The sequence below is a fragment of the Epargyreus clarus genome, unplaced genomic scaffold (assembly GCF_041222505.1).
Source record: "Epargyreus clarus isolate Ecla_fem2 unplaced genomic scaffold, WU_Ecla_fem_2.2 ptg000003l, whole genome shotgun sequence".
NCBI lineage: Eukaryota > Metazoa > Arthropoda > Insecta > Lepidoptera > Hesperiidae > Epargyreus > Epargyreus clarus.
The window spans coordinates 2,803,452-2,823,212 of NW_027332211.1; the positions used below are offsets into that span (position 1 = coordinate 2,803,452).

Here is a 19,761-nt window from a genome sequence, read left to right on the forward strand (position 1 = left end):
TATTCTAGTATGCTCTGCTGGCACTTTAGTATGAGTTCTGGGATTGGTTATATTTTTAAATTGTAGCTATGTTACTTGTCTATGTAAAACCGATGAGTTCTTGCCATCTGGTTACGTGGACATGATTGTAAAAATATATTTGTCGAAAATCCATCTAATTTTTGTTATTCTAGTATGCTCTGCTGGCACTTTAGTGTGAGTTCGGGGATTTTTTGTATTTTTAAATTGTAGCTATATTACTAGTCTACATAAAACCGATGAGTTCTCGCCATATGGTTACGTGGACATGATTGAAAAAAAAATATTTGTCGAAAATCCATCCGATTTTTGCTATTCTAGTATGCTCTGCTGGCACTTTAGTGTGAGTTCTGGGATTGGTTGTATTTTTAAATTGTAGCTATGTTACTAGTCTACATAAAACCGATGAGTTCCCGCCATCTGGTTACGTGGACATGATTGAAAAAAAAATATTTGTCGAAAATCCATCCGATTTTTGCTATTCTAGTATGCTCTGCTGGCACTTTAGTGTGAGTTCTGGGATTAGTTATATTTTTGAATTGTAGTTATGTTACTAGTCTATATAAGACCGATGAGTTCCCGCTATCTGGTTACGTGGAAATAATTAAAAAAAAATATTTGTCGAAACTCCATCCGATTTTTGTTATTCTAGTATGCTCTGCTGGCACTTTAGTGTGAGTTCTGGGATTGGTTGTATTTTTAAATTGTAGCTATGTTACTAGTCTACATAAAACCGATGAGTTCCCGCCATCTGGTTACGTGGACATGATTGAAAAAAAATATTTGTCGAAAATCCATCCGATTTTTGCTATTCTAGTATGCTCTGCTGGCACTTTAGTGTGAGTTCTGGGATTGGTTATATTTTTAAATTGTAGGTTTGTTACTAGTCTACATAAAACCGATGAGTTCTCGTCATCTGGTTACGTGGACATGATTGTAAAAATATATTTGTCGAAAATCCATCCAATTTTTGTTATTCTAGTATGCTCTGCTGGCACTTTAGTGTGAGTTCTGGGATTGGTTGTATTTTTAAATTGTAACTATGTTACTAGTCTACATAAAACCGATGAGTTCCAGCCATCTGGTTACGTGGACATGATTGAAAAAAAAATATTTGTCGAAAATCCATCCGATTTTTGCTATTCTAGTATGCTCTGCTGGCACTTTAGTGCGAGTTCTGGGATTGGTTATATTTTTAAATTGTAGCTATGTTACTAATCTACATAAAACCGATGAGTTCCCGCCATCTGGTGACGTGGTCATGATTTAAAAAAAAAATATTTGTCGAAAATCCATCCGATTTTTGTTATTCTAGTATGCTCTGCTGGCACTTTAGTGCGAGTTCTGGGATTGGTTATATTTTTAAATTGTAGCTATGTTACTAATCTACATAAAACCGATGAGTTCCCGCCATCTGGTTACGTGGTCATGATTTAAAAAAAAATATTTGTCGAAAATCCATCCGATTTTTGTTATTCTAGTATGCTCTGCTGGCACTTTAGTGAGAGTTCTGGGATTGGTTATATTTTTAAATTGTAGCTATGTTACTAGTCTATATAAAACCGATGAGTTCCCGCTATCTGGTTACGTGGAAATAATTTAAAAAAAATTGCTCTGCTGTGTGAAGTTAGCAGAGCATTATTTCATTCTGCTTTATCTCCGTGAAATCGCCAGAACTATTCCTGAAAACTATCAGGAACTATAGAACTCATGTGCATGCAAATAGAACTCTTATTTTTTAGTGCTCTGCTGGCAAATGCTGTGCTAGTTTCACGGACACATTTAAATATTTATGATAAAGACTTATAATTAATATAAAAACGTGGCATATTAATATATCACGCAAAAAGTCAAAAATAACAATTTCCCGTTATAATTTTCATTATTTCAGCTTATAAAATGTTTTTATTTTTTTACAAAATAAAATGAACTCTTTTTAAAGCTTATGTTGACAAACTAAAGTTAATGTCAATGTCAAACAGTCAAACTAAAATATTAGTATAGAGTCAAAATAAAGTTTTCTTCCTTGATTAAGCCTCTTATTTAAAAAAAGTTCAAATATGATTATTATCATGTTTTATAATCATGTTTATTCATAGTTTGGTTATAAAATAACTAATTACACAAAATGAGGCGCAGTCTAGCACCGAGTCAAGTTGGTTCAGGCGATAATGTCTTCAAAAGTCCATTGTTAAATTCATCGAAAAGAAAAAAGCGGGAATGCAGAAATATTCCGCTCTCACAAAAATCCCCGTCACAGACACTGTCTACGTCCGACCACGAAAACTTGATCCGACAGATATTAAGCAAACCATTTAAGGTTCCTATTCAGAATTATGTTTCATCTTACTGCAGCAAAAGTTTGGGACTGAAAAGAACTCAGGTTAGGCGGCCTCTGCATGACCCAGATGAACCCAACGCATTGGTACTCTATAAACCTCCTCATATACCAGAGCATGAAAAAATGAAAATGAACCCAGCTGATATAAAGGTTGCTGTGGTTGTCGATCCAGTACTGGGTAACATATTGAGACCACATCAAAGAGAAGGTGTGAAGTTTATGTACGATTGTGTGACTGGCTTGCAAATAGAAAATGCATATGGATGCATAATGGCTGATGAAATGGGTCTGGGAAAGACATTGCAATGTATTACACTGCTGTGGACTTTATTACGACAGGGTCCAGATTGCAAACCAACAATATGCAAGGCAATTATTGTTTGTCCAAGTAGTTTAGTGAAAAACTGGTATAATGAAATAGGTAAATGGTTAGGACAAAGAATTAATGCACTAGCTATGGATGGTGGATCAAAAGCTGACATAACTTTAAAACTACAGCAATTCATGAACACATTTACAGCTATGAGAGTTGCCACACCAGTGTTGATTATCTCTTATGAAACATTCAGAATATACTCAAATATTTTGCACTCTTCAGAAGTTGGTTTAGTCTTGTGTGATGAGGGTCATAGATTGAAGAACAGTGAAAATCAAACATATCAAGCTTTAATGGGTTTGAAAGCAAAAAAGAGGATTCTCATCTCTGGTACACCTATACAGAATGATTTAACAGAATATTTCAGCTTAGTTCATTTTGTTAATGAAGGTATACTTGGCACTGCTCAAGAATTTAAAAAGAGATATGAAAATCCTATTCTAAAAGGCCAAGATGCACTTGCTTCCGCGCAGGAAAGAGAAAGAGCTCAAGAATGCTTACAGACTTTAACATCTATAGTTAACAAATGTATGATACGCAGAACTAGCAGCTTGCTAACAAAATACTTGCCAGTCAAGTTTGAACAAGTCATATGTGTGAAGATGACACCCTTGCAAACCCAACTATATAAAAACTTCATCAACTCTGATGCAATCAAAAATAAATTTGCAGGCACTGGTGATAAAAATACACTTAGTGCTCTTTCCAGTATTACAACCCTTAAAAAGTTGTGCAATCATCCTGATCTCGTATTTGATAAAATTGTGGAGAGGTCAGAAGGTTTTGAAAAAGCTAGAGACCTTTTGCCCAGCAATTATGATGTTAAAGAAGTCAGGCCAGAATTATCAGGTAAACTTATGATTTTAGATTGTATATTAGCCAATTTGAAAACTAACACTGATGACAAAATAGTTCTTGTATCAAATTACACTCAAACCCTAGATTTGTTTGAGAAGTTATGTCGTAAGAGATGCTACCAATATGTGAGACTGGATGGATCAATGACAATAAAGAAAAGAGCTAAAGTTGTTGAAAGTTTTAACAGCAAGGATTCTAAGGAATGGATATTCATGTTAAGTTCAAAAGCAGGTGGATGTGGCTTAAATCTTATTGGAGCAAACCGTTTAATTATGTTTGACCCTGATTGGAATCCAGCAAATGATGATCAGGCTATGGCAAGAGTGTGGAGGGATGGACAAAAGAAACCATGCTACATATACAGATTGTTAGCAACTGGCACAATAGAGGAAAAAATATTCCAAAGGCAAGCTCATAAAAAAGCCTTAAGTGACACTGTGGTTGATCAAAATGAAGAATCATTAAGACATTTTACATCAGATGATCTGAAGGATTTATTCAGACTGGAAGAAAATACCTTGTCTGATACTCACAGTAAATTCAAATGTCGCAGATGTATTAATAATATACAAGTAACACTGCCACCAGATAATTCTGATTGTACCTCAGACTTGTCTAATTGGTACCATTGTGCAGATAAAAAGAACTTAGCCGATATGGTTTTGAAACAGTGTTGGGATCTGGCTAAGAGTATATCTTTTGTGTTCCATCACCGTTCAGCTCAAACAGAAGCAGAGCCCCAAATTATTGAGGAAGATAAAGAAAATATGCAACAAAGAAAAAAGAGGAAAATTGAAATTGATGAAGACTATTCTGAGCCTGATAACAGTGGTGATGAAGATTATAAGTGATATTATGATTTATTTATTTGCATTTTTAAATCATAGAGATTTGTTCATTATGGAGATGTTTAGTTTTTAACAAAAATATTATAATCCAATCTTGTTGTAGATAAATAAGATTATGATTTAATTATTTCATAATAATAAAACTATGCTACTTGATGAATTTGGTCTACTGTTTAGTTATTACATAATTATTAAAGAAATAGCAATTATATGTAAATAATATAACTTTATATATGGGAGTCCATTCAAACTTGTGAGAGTACATGCCTGCGAGTCTGTATTGAAATATAGTATGAGCAGTACAATAGGCTCAAGCATGCTGTAGGTTTTTTCTATGGGTGCCCGCTTGCATACTGTTCCATTAATGTACACCATAAAAGTGGCTTTCTACATTTAAGTGGTATATACATTTTAACATAGGTAGTAATAACCCAGTGTTGCAGGGATATTTGTGTGGGATTATTGAACACAATTTGCAAATAATATTTATTTGTACCAGTATATAAGAATGAAGTACTTAGATAAATTATATTTGAAAATTTAGTAATATCCCAATATTGTTTTTTTCAATTTGTTTAATTCATCCATAATTATATAAAATAACTTATAACGTTTTCTTGTAAAATATACCTACCTTACGTAATTATTGTTAAATGTCCTCTAAACTCTTGTGATTTAAAATCATATCTATAAAACTAACATAAATAAAGTAACAAAACGTGCGAAATTGTAAATTAAAATTGGCGGGACGAGAAGATAATGTTTTTAATCACGGTTTAACGACCATAGATTCCCTCCTTTCAGCCTAACAATATTTTCATGTGCATATTATAAAACGAACTATAGACTGGATATATAATTTACGATTATTATTGAAAAGTAAATGTTAATTAGATTATTATAATTACCACTATTACACAAATAGTTAGATTTTTATATAGACTAAAATAATATTCGCTGTATTTTTTACATCAACATGTCGAGTCTGTATATTGTCAAAATGTCAAGTGTCGGCTGTCTTGTCATACATGCAAAGTTTGCAGAAGTATGAAAGAGAAAGAATATGAAAGGGTACGATAAGGTTCTTATGGTTGTATTTGTTTACAATTTTTAACCTAAAAATAATTGCAATTTATGTGTTAAAAATAGTGTGCCGTTGAATTTCAATAATGAAAATGTGTGTGTTATTTTTATAATTGTGGTTAAAGACTAATTTTATGCAAGAATTTGGAGAAATAAGCCGTCGCCGCCGTGCCGCCTACATGTCGTATCGTAAGTAAGTAAATTGTCAAATAGTTGACACCACGTCTGCGCTAAGCTGAGTGCAATACTTAAACATATTTCTTTTATAAATGGCTGTCCGAACTATTTACTTAATGTTTATGTATTAAATTCGGTAAAATGGGTAAACGAGCGGATCCGGATAAATTTACGGTAACAAAAGATGGTTTACTTCCCGGGATATTTTTCGCTCTGTTCGTGCGGTGGTGCGTGGCGGCGTACCCATACTCGGGGTACAAAACACCGCCGATGTACGGCGACTACGAGGCGCAGCGCCACTGGCAAGAAATAACAGTGCACACGCCGATCGCGAAATGGTACCTGAACACTACACATAACGATCTCATGTACTGGGGGTTAGACTACCCCCCCCTCACCGCCTACCACAGCCTGCTGATGGGTTTGGTGGCAGAGTGGCTGGACCCTGAATCCGTGCGGCTTTTCGCGTCCCGAGGCTACGAGAACGAAAGTCATAAGCTGTTCATGAGATGGACTGTCTTCCTGTGCGACCTGTACTTCTATGTGACCGCCGTGTTATGTTTATGCATAGATCAAGAACGCACAAAGCCTAAAGAACAAAAGAACGTGTTTAAAAGGATGGATATAGCAACAATACTCTTCCTACTGTACCCTGGCTTGATGCTTATAGACCATGGACACTTCCAGTACAATTGTGTGTCTCTCGGCTTGTTCCTGTGGGCTACATTCTTCATTATCGCCATAGAAAATGATATACTATCCACAATATTTTTTGTTCTTGCTATCAATTATAAACAAATGGAGTTGTATCACTCTTTGCCGTTTTTCTTTTATTTGTTAAGAAAGTGCTTCATAGGCCTACCACCGAGAGGCAAGCTGATGTATATTATCGCCAGAATCAATAAGCTGGCTATAGCTGTTATATCTTGTTTTGTAATAATTTGGTATCCATTATCTGAGTCGTGGGACACTATTATTGCTGTAGTACGCAGATTGTTCCCACTGACCAGAGGTGTGTTTGAGGACAAAGTATCTAATTTGTGGTGCACTGTAAATGTATTTGTAAAACTTAAAACAGTATACACACACGAACAAATGGCAGAGCTGTGCTTGGTTTCAACGGCCATGGCGGCCTTGCCTTCATGTATAGATTTATTTTTAAGGATAAACAAAAAGAAGTTTGTACTCTCATTGATAAATGTCTCCCTTGCCTTCTACCTCTTTTCTTATCAGGTCCACGAGAAGACCATCCTACTCGTAGCCATTCCAGTTGCGATACACTTTTCTGAAGACCCATTCATGTGCTTCTGGTTTCTGCTTATTTCCAATTTCAGTATGTTACCATTACTGATTAAGGATGGCCTTCTCATACCATTTGTTGCTTCCAATTTGATCTATATCTGTTTTTACAGTCTATCTGTGTGGTTATCCCAACCACATGCAAGATTCCTTGTATTTATAAATGCAAATTCTGTATACAGAGCCATTCAGCCAAACAAGATTGAAAATTCAGTTGTGTTGAACCTTCTTAGTACTAATTTCTTTTTCTCCCTACTTGGTATGATCCTATTGACTCTAGGGTCAGTATTTATAGAACCACCACCTAAGTTCCCAGATTTGTTCCCGTTAATGATTTCTGTGTATTCATTCTCCCATTTTCTGTTATTCTTTGCTTATTTTTATTATCAGCAATTGTCGATACCAAAGTGTTTGCCAGTGATACAAAAATTTGACAAAAAAGTGAAAGGAAAGTGATATAGAAAATTAACTAAGTTATAAAAATATAATTAGGTACTTACATTATAAATAGGATAATAAAGTACAATGGATATAGCACATGTCATTGTTTTATTTTTAAGATTCCCTACCATAAAGCAATAATAACACAAACTCTTAAAAATATTAGGTACATTGTAGTAATAGAATACAGTGGCACATCCTTGTAAGGGACTCAAATTTCATCCCAAAAATATGAAACTTTACTTTTTTTTTTATAATATAAGAGTAGCAGACGAGCATGCAGTCCACCTGATGGTAAGTGGCTACTGCCGCCCATGGACATCTGTAATCAACCCCAGACAGAATTAGATATTCCGGCCTGAGATCGGCCACAGATGCGCCGCTGGGGACTAAGCTGGAACGCCTCGGAGAAGTCTGTCTCCCTTACCACACCCTTCAAACCGGCACACAGCAGCGCCTAACAATGCTGTTATTAGGTAGAAATAGGTGTGGCGGTGGTGCCGCCGGAGTCGAACCACAAAGGGTTCTACCACCTTTAAACACTTCTATACTTCGCCTAGGGTGGGCAACAGAATTTAGGAAATATGAGTACCACTGATCGCATATCTTAAATTGTACTTAAGTCCATCCTTTTTTAAGTCATCCTGACCTTTTAGAGGGCGACAAAATTTTAGGATGATTTTTTTTTCGCCTTCTTTCGACTTATTTCTCTTCTATACAATGTGGTATGGAGTTCGTCATATTAATTAATTATACTTGTTATGTCAGTGTAGCGGTGAAGTGGAACATTGAGAAGAAACAGAGAACTCGAGTCTTTTAAATAATTCGCCAAGTTAGAGTCGAACATGGAGTCTTCCGTACAACCAAATGATCATTATTTTTATTCATTTTAATATTTTCAACAATACTTAGTTATATTACACAACAATAGATGGCGTTGGGGTGATGATGAATGATGAAATACGTAAATTTTCAATAATACCTAAGTTTTATTTGCCCCAACACCATCTATTGTGTGTGACTTAACTAATTATGTATGATACGTAAACAACGTATAATAAAATTAAAATAACTATATTAAAATATGTTTTATGGTTCTTATTTGTATTTATAATAATACCAGTTATAGTAGTAAACGGATGGTAAAATTTCAACCGTCTTCCTAGTATGGTTTAACAGTTAGATCGAAAAATGCCAAAAAAATCCGGTTTTTTTGTATGGAAACCCCCTTTAATATTAAACTTTATTTTATTTTTAGTATTTGTTGTTATAGCCGCCACCGTATGCATCCTCTATAAAAATTTCATGTGTCTCTCTATTACGGTTCCGGAGATAGCCCTGTGACAGACGGACGGGCAGCGAAGTCTTAGTAATAGGGTTCCGTTTTTACCCTTTGGGTACGGAACCCTAAAAAAATTTAAATTTTTTGATGTGGACCCGTGTCCAACACTGGACAGTAGCTCGTTTGCTATTTCAGTCTTATAAAAAATTATAGCGTCGTTAAATATGATGATATAGTTTGGTTATTTTTTTCTATAAAACCCATTAATAAAGACCAATCTACATCTATGTCAATATTTGCAGTAGCGTTGGCAAAGTATTGACATTGCTACCTTCGAGATGTTGTTCGACATACATATTGCCGATATAAGAAAAAATGTCTCATGTTGTGTGATGACGTCATGTTTCACAGAACAATTCAGAAGTATTGAGCAGAGATTCGTGGTATGAATGATGAATCAGAGGGATAGTACGCCGGAAGCGTAGGGGGAGGCACATCTGGAACCCGATGGCTGGACCTTTTTTTCGCTGATAAATTTCAGAGACACTAATGATATTAGAAGAATACAAGATATAGTAAATTTTAAGATTGAATTATGTTTGCTTTTTAAAAATCTCCTTTAAACATGTACCTACTGTTATGTTATTTGTGACATGGTGTGTTTATTGAAATGACCTACAAAATAGAAGAAAGGAGAGCATGGTGGATAAATGGACTCATTGATCAACAGAATAACCAGAAATACTTAAAAAAACCTTGTGTAAATTGACTGTCGAAGATTACGAATCGAAAGCCAATTAGGTGAGTTGGTAATGATAGGGAGAGATATAATTAAAAGTAATGAATAATTAACAAGAAGTTCGTACGTACTTGTAACGTGTTAAGGAATAGTAGTATTATTTTAATAATTAACTTAAGTAGTATGTACCTATTACTTTTATATAACCTTTTTTTGTAAGTACACGATTTAAATAATTAAATGTAGTGACCTAAAAGTATTTTATTTGTTTAACAACTTTTTGATCGAATGTTTAGAACATTTTACTCCCAGAAACTAAAAGGCATTAATTTAAGGATGGATAAATATTTAGTCGACTATCGTATGGTCAATGGAGTCGATCGAAACAAGTTGTGTGATGGCACGCTCTCACCTGTGTTCATAATGCCACCATCCGGACCGTTATGTGAGGTAACCGTTGCGAAGTATGCAAGCAATGTACGCTCATTTTTATTTCTTCGGTGTTTCACCGTCTAGTGGAGCAGACGCTACTTGTTGCTCCTCGATTCGTGCTTTACTGATTTAAATTTCTAAATTGTTCGTAATATTCTAAGTGTTTGGTTAGTTAAGTGGCTGGGGTATTTCAACGGTAAGTGCATCTTTTTTGGTTACTTTTTTATGGTTTGGTTAGTTATTTAGATATTTTTGTCATAAGGAAAATATGGAAATTGTAATTTATCAGATTTCAATCGTATTTTCGATATGAATCTTAAATTTACTGAGAATTTTTGATAAATGAAGATTTCTTATGATTTTCGATAAATGAATACTTTAAATTTAATCAGTCAAAAGAAAAAGTAACGATGAAAAACTCTTCCTACGTAAAATTAACTGACCAAGAGGAGAAAATATAGGTTTTGGTATAGATTGGTAGGATTGTCCAGTACAGTGGAGTATGTTCTGAATCCTTATGCGGAGGACCCCTGCCCTGCAACAGCAGCACATTAATGATAATAATAATAAATCCATGGTCTGAAGTATAAATGACTACCACATAATTATAAAGCGAATGACTCCCTCTAGCTCGGAGTATGTGCAATCGACGTCATATTATAATTTATATTCCCTTCATGCGCAACACTTTGCCCAGTTTTCATTATCAAGTGATTCAGCCATAAATAGTTGCTTGACCTATATTGTCTCATTTAATAAATACTAGCTTTTACCCGTGGCTTCGGTCGCGGTCAGAGGTCGATAATAGTTGTTTTTATCTATCCCTCGAGAACAGTACTCTTTTCGAGATAAAATATGCCTATGTACTTTTCTTAACTCCTGACAACGTATGTACAAAATTTCATGGCAATCGGTTTGGAAGTTAAGGCGTAAAAAGGTAGCAACCGTATAAAAAACAAAGTCTCTTTCGCATTTATAATATTAGTTAAGATCACGCTGTACTTGATAAACTATCTCATTCATAGATGAAGACACCGATTGTAAGGCGAATTCCATAATTATGTTGCGTCGGGAAAGTCCCGCGAAAGCGAAATCGTCACGATAGATGTAGGTTTGTATGTTATTTTGCTGGTCAAACCATTTATCAAAAATACCGATGTTATTTGAACATAATTATACAACGATTATTTTAGAGGAAGAGTATCATTAAAGTTTTCGAAATGTACGATAAATTCCATGAGGTATGTTTTATTGGATAAAGATAACTTTCCACAATCTATATCTAGCATGTAAAGCAATTTCACTCTGAAATCTTCGCTAGATCTTCTTTATCATTACATAGGACTTTACTGGTATTACAGCTTATCGACTGCTTTTTTGGGAATTCTAAGGTCGTAAATTCCTGCTACGACGGTACCGCCTTTTTAGGGTTCCACACCCAAAGAGTAAAAACGGAACCCTATTACTAACGACTTCGTTATCTGTCCATCTGTCACAGGGCTCTATCTCTGGAAACATAACAGATAGACACTTGATTTTTTTTATCGAGAATGCATAACGGCCGCTATAACAACAAATACTAAAACAAAATAAAGTTGAATATTGAAGGAGACCCCCCTTTAATATTCATACAACAAACCGGTATTTTTCGGCATTTATCGATCTAATTGTTAAACCGTAGGTACTAGGAAGACAGTTGAAACATTCACAATCCGTTTACTACTGTAACTGTTGTTATAATAAATACATATAAAAACAATAAAACATATTTTAAAATATTGAATATAAGTTAGAAGTGTTAGAACGATGATAGATGATAAAATGAAAATTTGGTGGTAGGGAAGCCTCAATATTCGACTCGTTCTTGACGAATTACTTAATATTAATGAATATGCTTATGGGACGAAATAATTTCTTTGTAAACCTTTAATCTGAAATAAGTGTATAGCGGAAAAATATTAAGAGTACTTGCAGTAGGTACTTAAGTACCAAATGTTTTAATGGGCCCAACAATATCTTGTCTGTACGCTCACGACCTGGTACGACATTGATGTGTACTTATGATTTGCATAACAAAATACAAGATGAAGATAAAATATACATAATAAAGATTCATTGTGTCTATTATAGAATGCTCCCATAGGTTAAACAGATGCTAACACGCGATCCACGATAACAATCATTATGGGTACCTATTTCCATCACTCACAATACTAATTTACTTATTGATCTTCCTAAATATAAATAGACTGTGAGCTGTGGAAGAGGACATTTATGTTTAGACATTAGTTCAGGTCTAACTGGCTTAGGTAAAGCTCACGAAACACTGTCTTCGCCGAAAATTAATCAATATTTTCAAACTATAAAAGACGGGGCCTTATTTTTTGTAGAGGAAATGAAAAGAAATAAAAAGGACAGCGTGTAAAAATAGGAATAGAGAGGTACATAGTAGGCACCTATAAGTAATTATGTAAAATATTTGTCTAAATAGTGGTTTTTCTAATTAAGAATATTTGTTTGTCTGCAGATAAGTTGGGCGTTTAAGAACAGACGATTACCTGGCTGGCAGTAAATTAGTAAAATAACAGCGATAAACTTTAATTATTCATAATTTTATATCACAAATATGTTTATAATTGCAAACAATATAAAATAATCAAGATTTTATAATTGTCAAAAGTAAATGTTAATGGGCTTGGTAGTTAATTAAATGAAAATGATGAACGGAGTAGAGTTGCACGAGGTGAGGGTGTCGGCGCCCGGAAAGGTGATCCTGCACGGGGAACATTCTGTCGTTTATGGGAAGACTGCCATCGCGGTCAGCCTTGGCCTGCGAACTTCCATTGTTATTAAGGTAAGACTTATTAAAATCACTAATGACTTATTATGATAAATTAAATCTGAACAAATTTTATCAACTTGTAAAACTTCAAGAATGTCGTAGTTTACCAGGGAAGGTATAAAGTATTGGAATTTTAAGTAGCAGAAAACGATTGCAGTTTATAGCGTAATTAAATTAGTTTTTGTGTCCACTACACTATTTAGAAAATAATTAACTTAATTGAATAATAAAAGGTATACAGAAGTACAATTTCAAGCGTTTACAAAAAATCTCACTTAACTAGCACTTTAGACCAGCTCTTTTTATTTTGGGAAACGTAAATACTTTTTCTCTTTCCAGGAAATACACTCAGATACCCATATCGTTAATGTAGACTTGCCGGCAGTAGACCTGCAAGAAACAATAGAACTACAACCAATCACGGATAAACTATTCGATCCCCCATTTTTACCTGGAACTACCGAGTTTCCATGGATGGAACCGGGCAATTTGGACCACGAAAAGCATTTTGGTGCTGTAGAGAAGTTTCTTCACGAAACTAGGCCGGACTTCGATAGCTTGCAAAGTAATCGACAGAATTCTTTACGCTGTTTCTTGTATGCCTTTTCGGGGATATTTGGCAGCACCAAGTTGCCGGTATGCAGCATGGAGATATCTATGGAGTCGGAACTAACGGTGGGGGCAGGTACAGGCAGTTCTGCGTCGTTCGCGGTGTGTTTAACAGCAGCTCTGATACAATTGGTCAAGTTGAAGAGCGGGGTAGACCAAGAGGAGTTTAGTATGGAAGATAAGAAGATCATCTCGAGTTGGGCGTTTAATTGCGAACGGATCACGCACGGCTCGCCGTCGGGTAAGCGTTAAACCATATATATGTTTTTTAATTCTATCAGCATTTTTAGGAAAAGATGCGAAAACGTTAAATACCTTTTCTTACTGAATTATTGTAATTAGTGTAAGTAGGTATACTTATTTATTTATTGTCAACTGCAACGGTTACGCAGGACCAATTAAATTAATTGACACACAATTAAATATAAATTAAAACCATTTCCATGTCCATATTAAAAAGAAGATAATAAAAGTCAAGTGTAATTAAAGTAATAATGACAGAATAAAAAAAATCTTACATCGAGTCTTCTTATGTAATGACCTATTATTTTGTGATCAGCTTTAACACAACCCTATACATAGGATAAGCAAGGCATACCTACTATTCGAAGTTGGCCGTACATGCAATGATACCCCTAAAACCCGTACTGCTAGTGTATCTACTTAATTCTTCAAACCAAAATACATCAGCGCTTGGCATCTGCTGTTACGACGCATAATTATTTAAATAACGAGGCAACGCATTATGTTATTTAAATAACGAGGAATTCTCTCGTAGGATAGTGTTGGTAGAAAAAAAGCTTAAAGGTATGCCTTACAACTGTATACAACTATATAGAACTATGCATCGTCTGTAAATCCCATTCCACGTACCCAGGTATCGATAACTCCACCTGTACTTTCGGGTCGCTGATCTCGTTCCGGAAGGGCGCGGGCCCACGGGTCCTAGATCTGGAGCTGCGGCTCCGCGTCCTGCTGGTGGACACGCGTGTCAGCCGCGAGACCAAGGCCCTGGCGGCGAAGGTCGCGGCCTTCAGGGAGTGGAACACCGCTGCTGTGGACAGCGTTATGGACGCCTGTGACCACGTCACGCATACTGCCACTGAGGTAAGTTATTGCTTTGTATGGATCTGTATGGCAATGCCAAAAATAAGCAGTGATAGCCTAGTGGTTAAGAAACTCGGCCTCTTGACTGAGGGGTCCGAGGTTTAAATTCCAGGCACAGGCACAGGCATCTCTGATTTTTCAAATTTATGTGCGCATTAGAATTAATTAATCACTTGCTCAAACGGTGAAGGAAAACATGTGAGTAAACCTACATAAAAAAGTTTTCAAAGGAATGTGAAGTCTACCAATTTGCACTAGACCAGCGCGGTGGACTATGGCCTTATCTGGCATTCTGAGGGGTGACTTGTGCCCAGCAGTGGGACAGTAATGGGTTGACGATGAATGCAAAATATTAGCAATACGTTAACTAATAATCTCCACTTTCGTACATAATAATGACAATTTATAAAATTCTGACTGTGCTCGCTATCTATAACAGAAGTGGCCGTATGCTAACACACGTTACTCCTCAAAATTGAAGGAGACCTACGCATTAGGTACTTCATCCTGCTTCTTTAATAAGAATTAATCTATTATCTAAGGTTTTCGTTGAAACAAATGAAAAATTATAACTTACCTACTTATTTAACCTTACGTTATATAATGTTAATTAACGTTTGTAAAGTATTTTTTATTTATAATAATTAATATTTAATGTACTTAATGTGTATGTAATACGATATTTAATTTTAAATTGCATTATAATTATCTTTAATTGACATTAAAATTTATTTAGTGGAATAAGTATTATTACCATATTACATATTATAGTAATTCTAAATAAATCTTAGACTGACTATCTATCGCCTGAGCCATAGTTGCGTAGTGTTGCTTATACTACTTGGTAGTTGCTAATAAGCATGTCTCCCTAATTACACTCTTCAAACCAGAACACAGCAGCGCTTAACACTACTGGTATTAGCCATAAATAGGTGTGGCGGGGTGCCTCGAACCATGGAGGTTTTTTTTATAATATAAGAGTAGCAGACGAGCATGCAGTCCACCTGATGCTAAGTGGCTACTGCCGCCCATGGACATCTGTAATACAGATAGGATTAGATATTCCTAACTGAGGTCGGGCACAGATGCGCCGCTACCCCTGAGGACTAAGCTGGAACGTCTCGGAAAAGTCTGTCTCCCTTACCACACCCTTCAAACCGGAACACAGCAGCGCCTAACACTGCTGTTATTAGGTAGAAATAGGTGTGGCGGTGGTGCCGCCGGAGTCGAACCACTAAGGGTTTTACCACCTTCAAATGTACGCATGGACTACTAAACAGTTAGCGGGGAATGTTTAACAGTTGCATTTACTACTATTTATTGCTAAAGTTACCAGTTGTTCAAGCGATGGTAGTCAATGGGTAATCCATAGATATAGGATTCTAAGTCTATGGGGTAATCAGTCTTAGTATTTTGTCTCAATCTAATGACGTGTTCTCTTGGCGTATGTTACAGATATTGGAGAATTTGTCTAAGACCAAGAACATTACAGATATACAATTACAGTATCAACGTTTAGAAGTAAGTACCGTTTATTTTATATTATTCACTTTTGAAATTCAAGTGTAACATGTAGTAGTGTACTTGGATGCATAATCTATCCTATTCGATTAGGCTAAAAGATTTTATTTAAAAATAAGTGTTATATTATATTAATATTATGTAAATACCTCGATTGTATTCGTTACTCGCAATAAACACTTGTTCGTTCTCGACGCCTCGCATCGCGCGCGGCGCATTGTTCGCAACTATCTAAATATTCTAAACTATCAAAATATAGATACGTGCATCTGACTCTTACACCGCGAAATATTACCAATGATAGACAAGCGATAACGTACTTCTACATTGCAACGTAATTTTTTAGAGACATTGAAATATGTAGATAGTTGCGAACAATGAGCCGCGCGCGTTGCGCTGCGTCGAAAACGAACAAGTGTTTGTTGCGAGCATAGATTAGTAAAGATACTTCGCCGCCTTGAAATTGAATGAAGCCACAAACGGCTGAGAAGTAAGTTCTTTTTTTGAATTCTTGACAAATAAAAACATTTTTAGAGAAAATTTACGTATAAATAACTAATACTGTATAATTTACATAATAAATAAAATAATTATTTCAAATATTTTAGGGGCATTTTAGCACGGAGACGTGGCCAAATTTTTTTACGCAACTATTTAATTCTCAAAACTGGGTACATTTTCTTGTTAGGAGTGAGTAATCTTTAGTAATCTATGGTCGCGAGTAACGAATACAATCGAGGTAGTTACCAGTACGTGACATGTCAGGAGTTGTGGGACATGAACCACTGCCTGCTGGGCGCGCTGGGCGTGTCGCACGCGGCGCTGGAGCGCGTGCGGGCGGCGGCGCGCGCGCGCGGCCTCGCCTGCAAGCTCACCGGCGCGGGCGGCGGCGGGTCAGTGCACATTGCGTGTTTGATTTAACTAGAGATGCGCCGAATAGAGGTTTCACCGAATAACCGAATACCGAATACCTAACAAATATTCGGCGCATCTCTAGTTTTAACATTTGATAATAAAAACACGCTTTTTATACTCACAGACCTATACAAGGATTCTTTATGTCGTGGGTGACATGGACATATAGAAATACCAATACACAAACACCCAGAACAGATATACAAATCCAGATTCAGATGTCGGTCTGGCCGGAAATCGAATGCCGAACCCTTTGCGCGTCAGACCGAATGGTGTTCGCTTTGACACGTAGAATTTCAATTGTGTGCTATACCTATTATACAAATACAATAAACTTTCTTACACCTATTGGAAACTATTTTATTAATAATTTTATATGTACATAAATAACACTCTGCCTGTGTTATGTGAACAATGGACTACTTTTATAAGTTTTTATATCTATTTAAATCCAGCAAATTTGTACATAATCCAGTGCGTGCATGATAATAAATTAGGACACAATCCCTAGGATAACATTGTAACATTATTCCAGGTACGCTATAGTCCTGATACCCCCGTACAGCGACGAGGCGAACATAACCAGCTTGAAGCAGGAGCTGGAGGCGGCGGGGTTCCGCGCGACGGACACGCGGCTCGGCGGCGCGGGCGTCGCGCTGCGCTCGTGACGGCAGCCGCGCGCTAAGCGGCCCCGGCTTAGCTAGCACCGCACCTCTCTATCTTTATACTTATCTGTATTCCCCAGTAGTATTAAAAATAATGGGCTAGAAACAAGAATCCAGAGCGGGGAGTTCATTCGTATGTACGTGTATAATATATCACGTACTTTTAATAATTATTAAAACGAAAGACTTCAAGATGGAAAAAATATATAAAGATTTTTTAATCTATAGTTAAACATGACAGTTGTTACTAAGGTTTTTATATCTGTGCTTGTCAGTATCTGTCACCTGTTAGGGTACTTTATAATCTATAATTAATGTATTCGCGGCGAGCGGTAAAAAGTTTTATAAATGCAACTTATTTTAAAATCCTTACAATATTTTAAAATCTTTAAAAAAGAAATGCCACCATAATACTAAATAGCTTTATAAAAATTCTCAAACATCATATTTTTGCGCGGGCTTAAAAGACAGATATTATGCAATAATTATATGAGCGTCGACAAGGTGATGGGACTTATAACAAAAATAAATTTAGGGATATAATACTGATAAAAAATGGGCAGCAATTGTATATGTATCGAATTATGTTCCAATTTCGTGTAGTTATTTCACATATCAGTATTATATATGTCTATGTAATGTGGAAATAAATGATTGTACTTTTCAAAAACTTGACGAATAACATGGTTGGAATTATACTCGATTTATTGAAAAGAATCTCTTTTTAAAAGACAATGTATACTATGTGTACTATGTTGTATATATGTAGGAACTTCTTATTTTATGAGCAATTGGGTTTTAGCTATATGTATGAAGAAAGTAGTTCACTCAATATTATTTAAAATACACTGAAAATATACGATACGGTCAGAATATCCACCAAAATGACGTTAATAATTTTCTATTAAATTTCGTGATTGGTCATAACCGATAGATTAAGACTAAGGCCTCATTTATATATTATTATTATTATTATTTATAATATTGGAGTAGCAGACGAGCATGCAGTCCACCTGATGGTAAGTGGCTACTGCCTCCCATGGACATCTGTAATCAACCCCAGACAGAATTAGATATTCCTACCTGAGGTCGGCCACAGATGCGCCGCTACCCCTGAGGACTAAGCTGGAACGTCTCGGAGAAGTCTGTCTCCCTTACCACACGCTTCAAACTGGCACACAGCAGCGCCTAACACTGCTGTTATTAGGTAGAAATAGGTGTGGCGGTGGTGCCGCCGGAGTCGAACCACAAAGGGTTCTACCACCTTTAAAAAAAGTATTTTGTCTGCCACGGCACGTGCCTAACACGCTCTATGTATGTAGCTCATAGATTAATAAAGATACTTCGCCGCCTTGAAATTGAATGAAGCCACAAATGGCTTATTAGTAAGTTCTTTTTTTGAATTCTTGACTAATAAAAACATTTTTAGAGAAAATTTACGAATAAATAACTAATACTGCGTAATTTACATAGTAAATAAATAATTATTACAAATATTTTAGGGACATTTGAGCACGGAGACGTGGTAAAACTTTTTTACGCAACTATTTCAATTCTCAAAACTGGGTACATTTTCTTGTTAGGAGTGACTAATCTTTACTAATCTATGATGTAGCTGTAAATACTCCTTAATTTACCAACGGGTCTGGACCAATATTAAATCCTTTAAGAACCACGGCGACTGAAGTTGGTAGTCTGTCCTTACATTGTAATTGATCCGGTTTCAAATAAAAATGACAATATATTAAGGACTGATTAGTATTACAACGATGTTTCAAATTAGACTTAATGTGCAATATTTTATAATTCATTCCATTGAGTGGCTGCTAATTATTAACCACTGTTAGGTTCTTACACTTGTTGAATCCACATAAATATTATGTTAATTGTATTAATCAAATATCATTTATTATATTTGGAGTATTTTAGGGTATATTTATTTAAATGATATTTAGAGATTTGTTATTTTGTTCAATGTCTTCCATTATTACTGTAGTGTGTAAGCTTTAAATGTACCGTTAACTAGATAATCCTGTTGTATTATGCGTAAATAGTTGTGGGTTTATAAAAGTAATAAATATTTATTCCTTAACTTTGAGTTTCATTTACAAAGGGAATCAACACTTAAATTAAACTTTCAAAGGGGGTTTTCAGATAATTAATGTTTTTTGTGTACATGGAAAAGGACACAACAAAGAGTAAATTAAG

General features: G+C 35.6%; 3 protein-coding genes across 3 annotated transcripts; all 3 read left to right on the forward strand.

Annotated features, from left to right (window-relative positions):
• Positions 1-2,005: 2,005 nt before the first annotated feature.
• On the forward strand, positions 2,006-4,601 carry okr (DNA repair and recombination protein RAD54-like okr). The gene has a single exon (XM_073083380.1). It carries the CDS (start codon positions 2,147-2,149, stop codon positions 4,442-4,444), a length of 2,298 nt encoding a protein of 765 aa, XP_072939481.1. The 5' UTR covers positions 2,006-2,146; the 3' UTR covers positions 4,445-4,601.
• Positions 4,602-5,722: 1,121 nt separating this feature from the next.
• On the forward strand, positions 5,723-7,539 carry gny (ALG6 alpha-1,3-glucosyltransferase garnysstan). Its single transcript, XM_073083393.1, has one exon. It carries the CDS (start codon positions 5,843-5,845, stop codon positions 7,454-7,456), a length of 1,614 nt encoding a protein of 537 aa, XP_072939494.1. The 5' UTR covers positions 5,723-5,842; the 3' UTR covers positions 7,457-7,539.
• A 2,355-nt stretch (positions 7,540-9,894) lies between these two features.
• Positions 9,895-17,985, forward strand: Mk (mevalonate kinase). The gene is made up of 7 exons (XM_073083404.1): positions 9,895-10,090; positions 12,422-12,748; positions 13,076-13,586; positions 14,223-14,452; positions 15,908-15,973; positions 16,739-16,866; positions 17,424-17,985. Exons 2-7 carry the CDS (start codon positions 12,605-12,607, stop codon positions 17,554-17,556), a joined length of 1,212 nt encoding a protein of 403 aa, XP_072939505.1. The 5' UTR covers positions 9,895-10,090; positions 12,422-12,604; the 3' UTR covers positions 17,557-17,985.
• Positions 17,986-19,761: the final 1,776 nt, after the last annotated feature.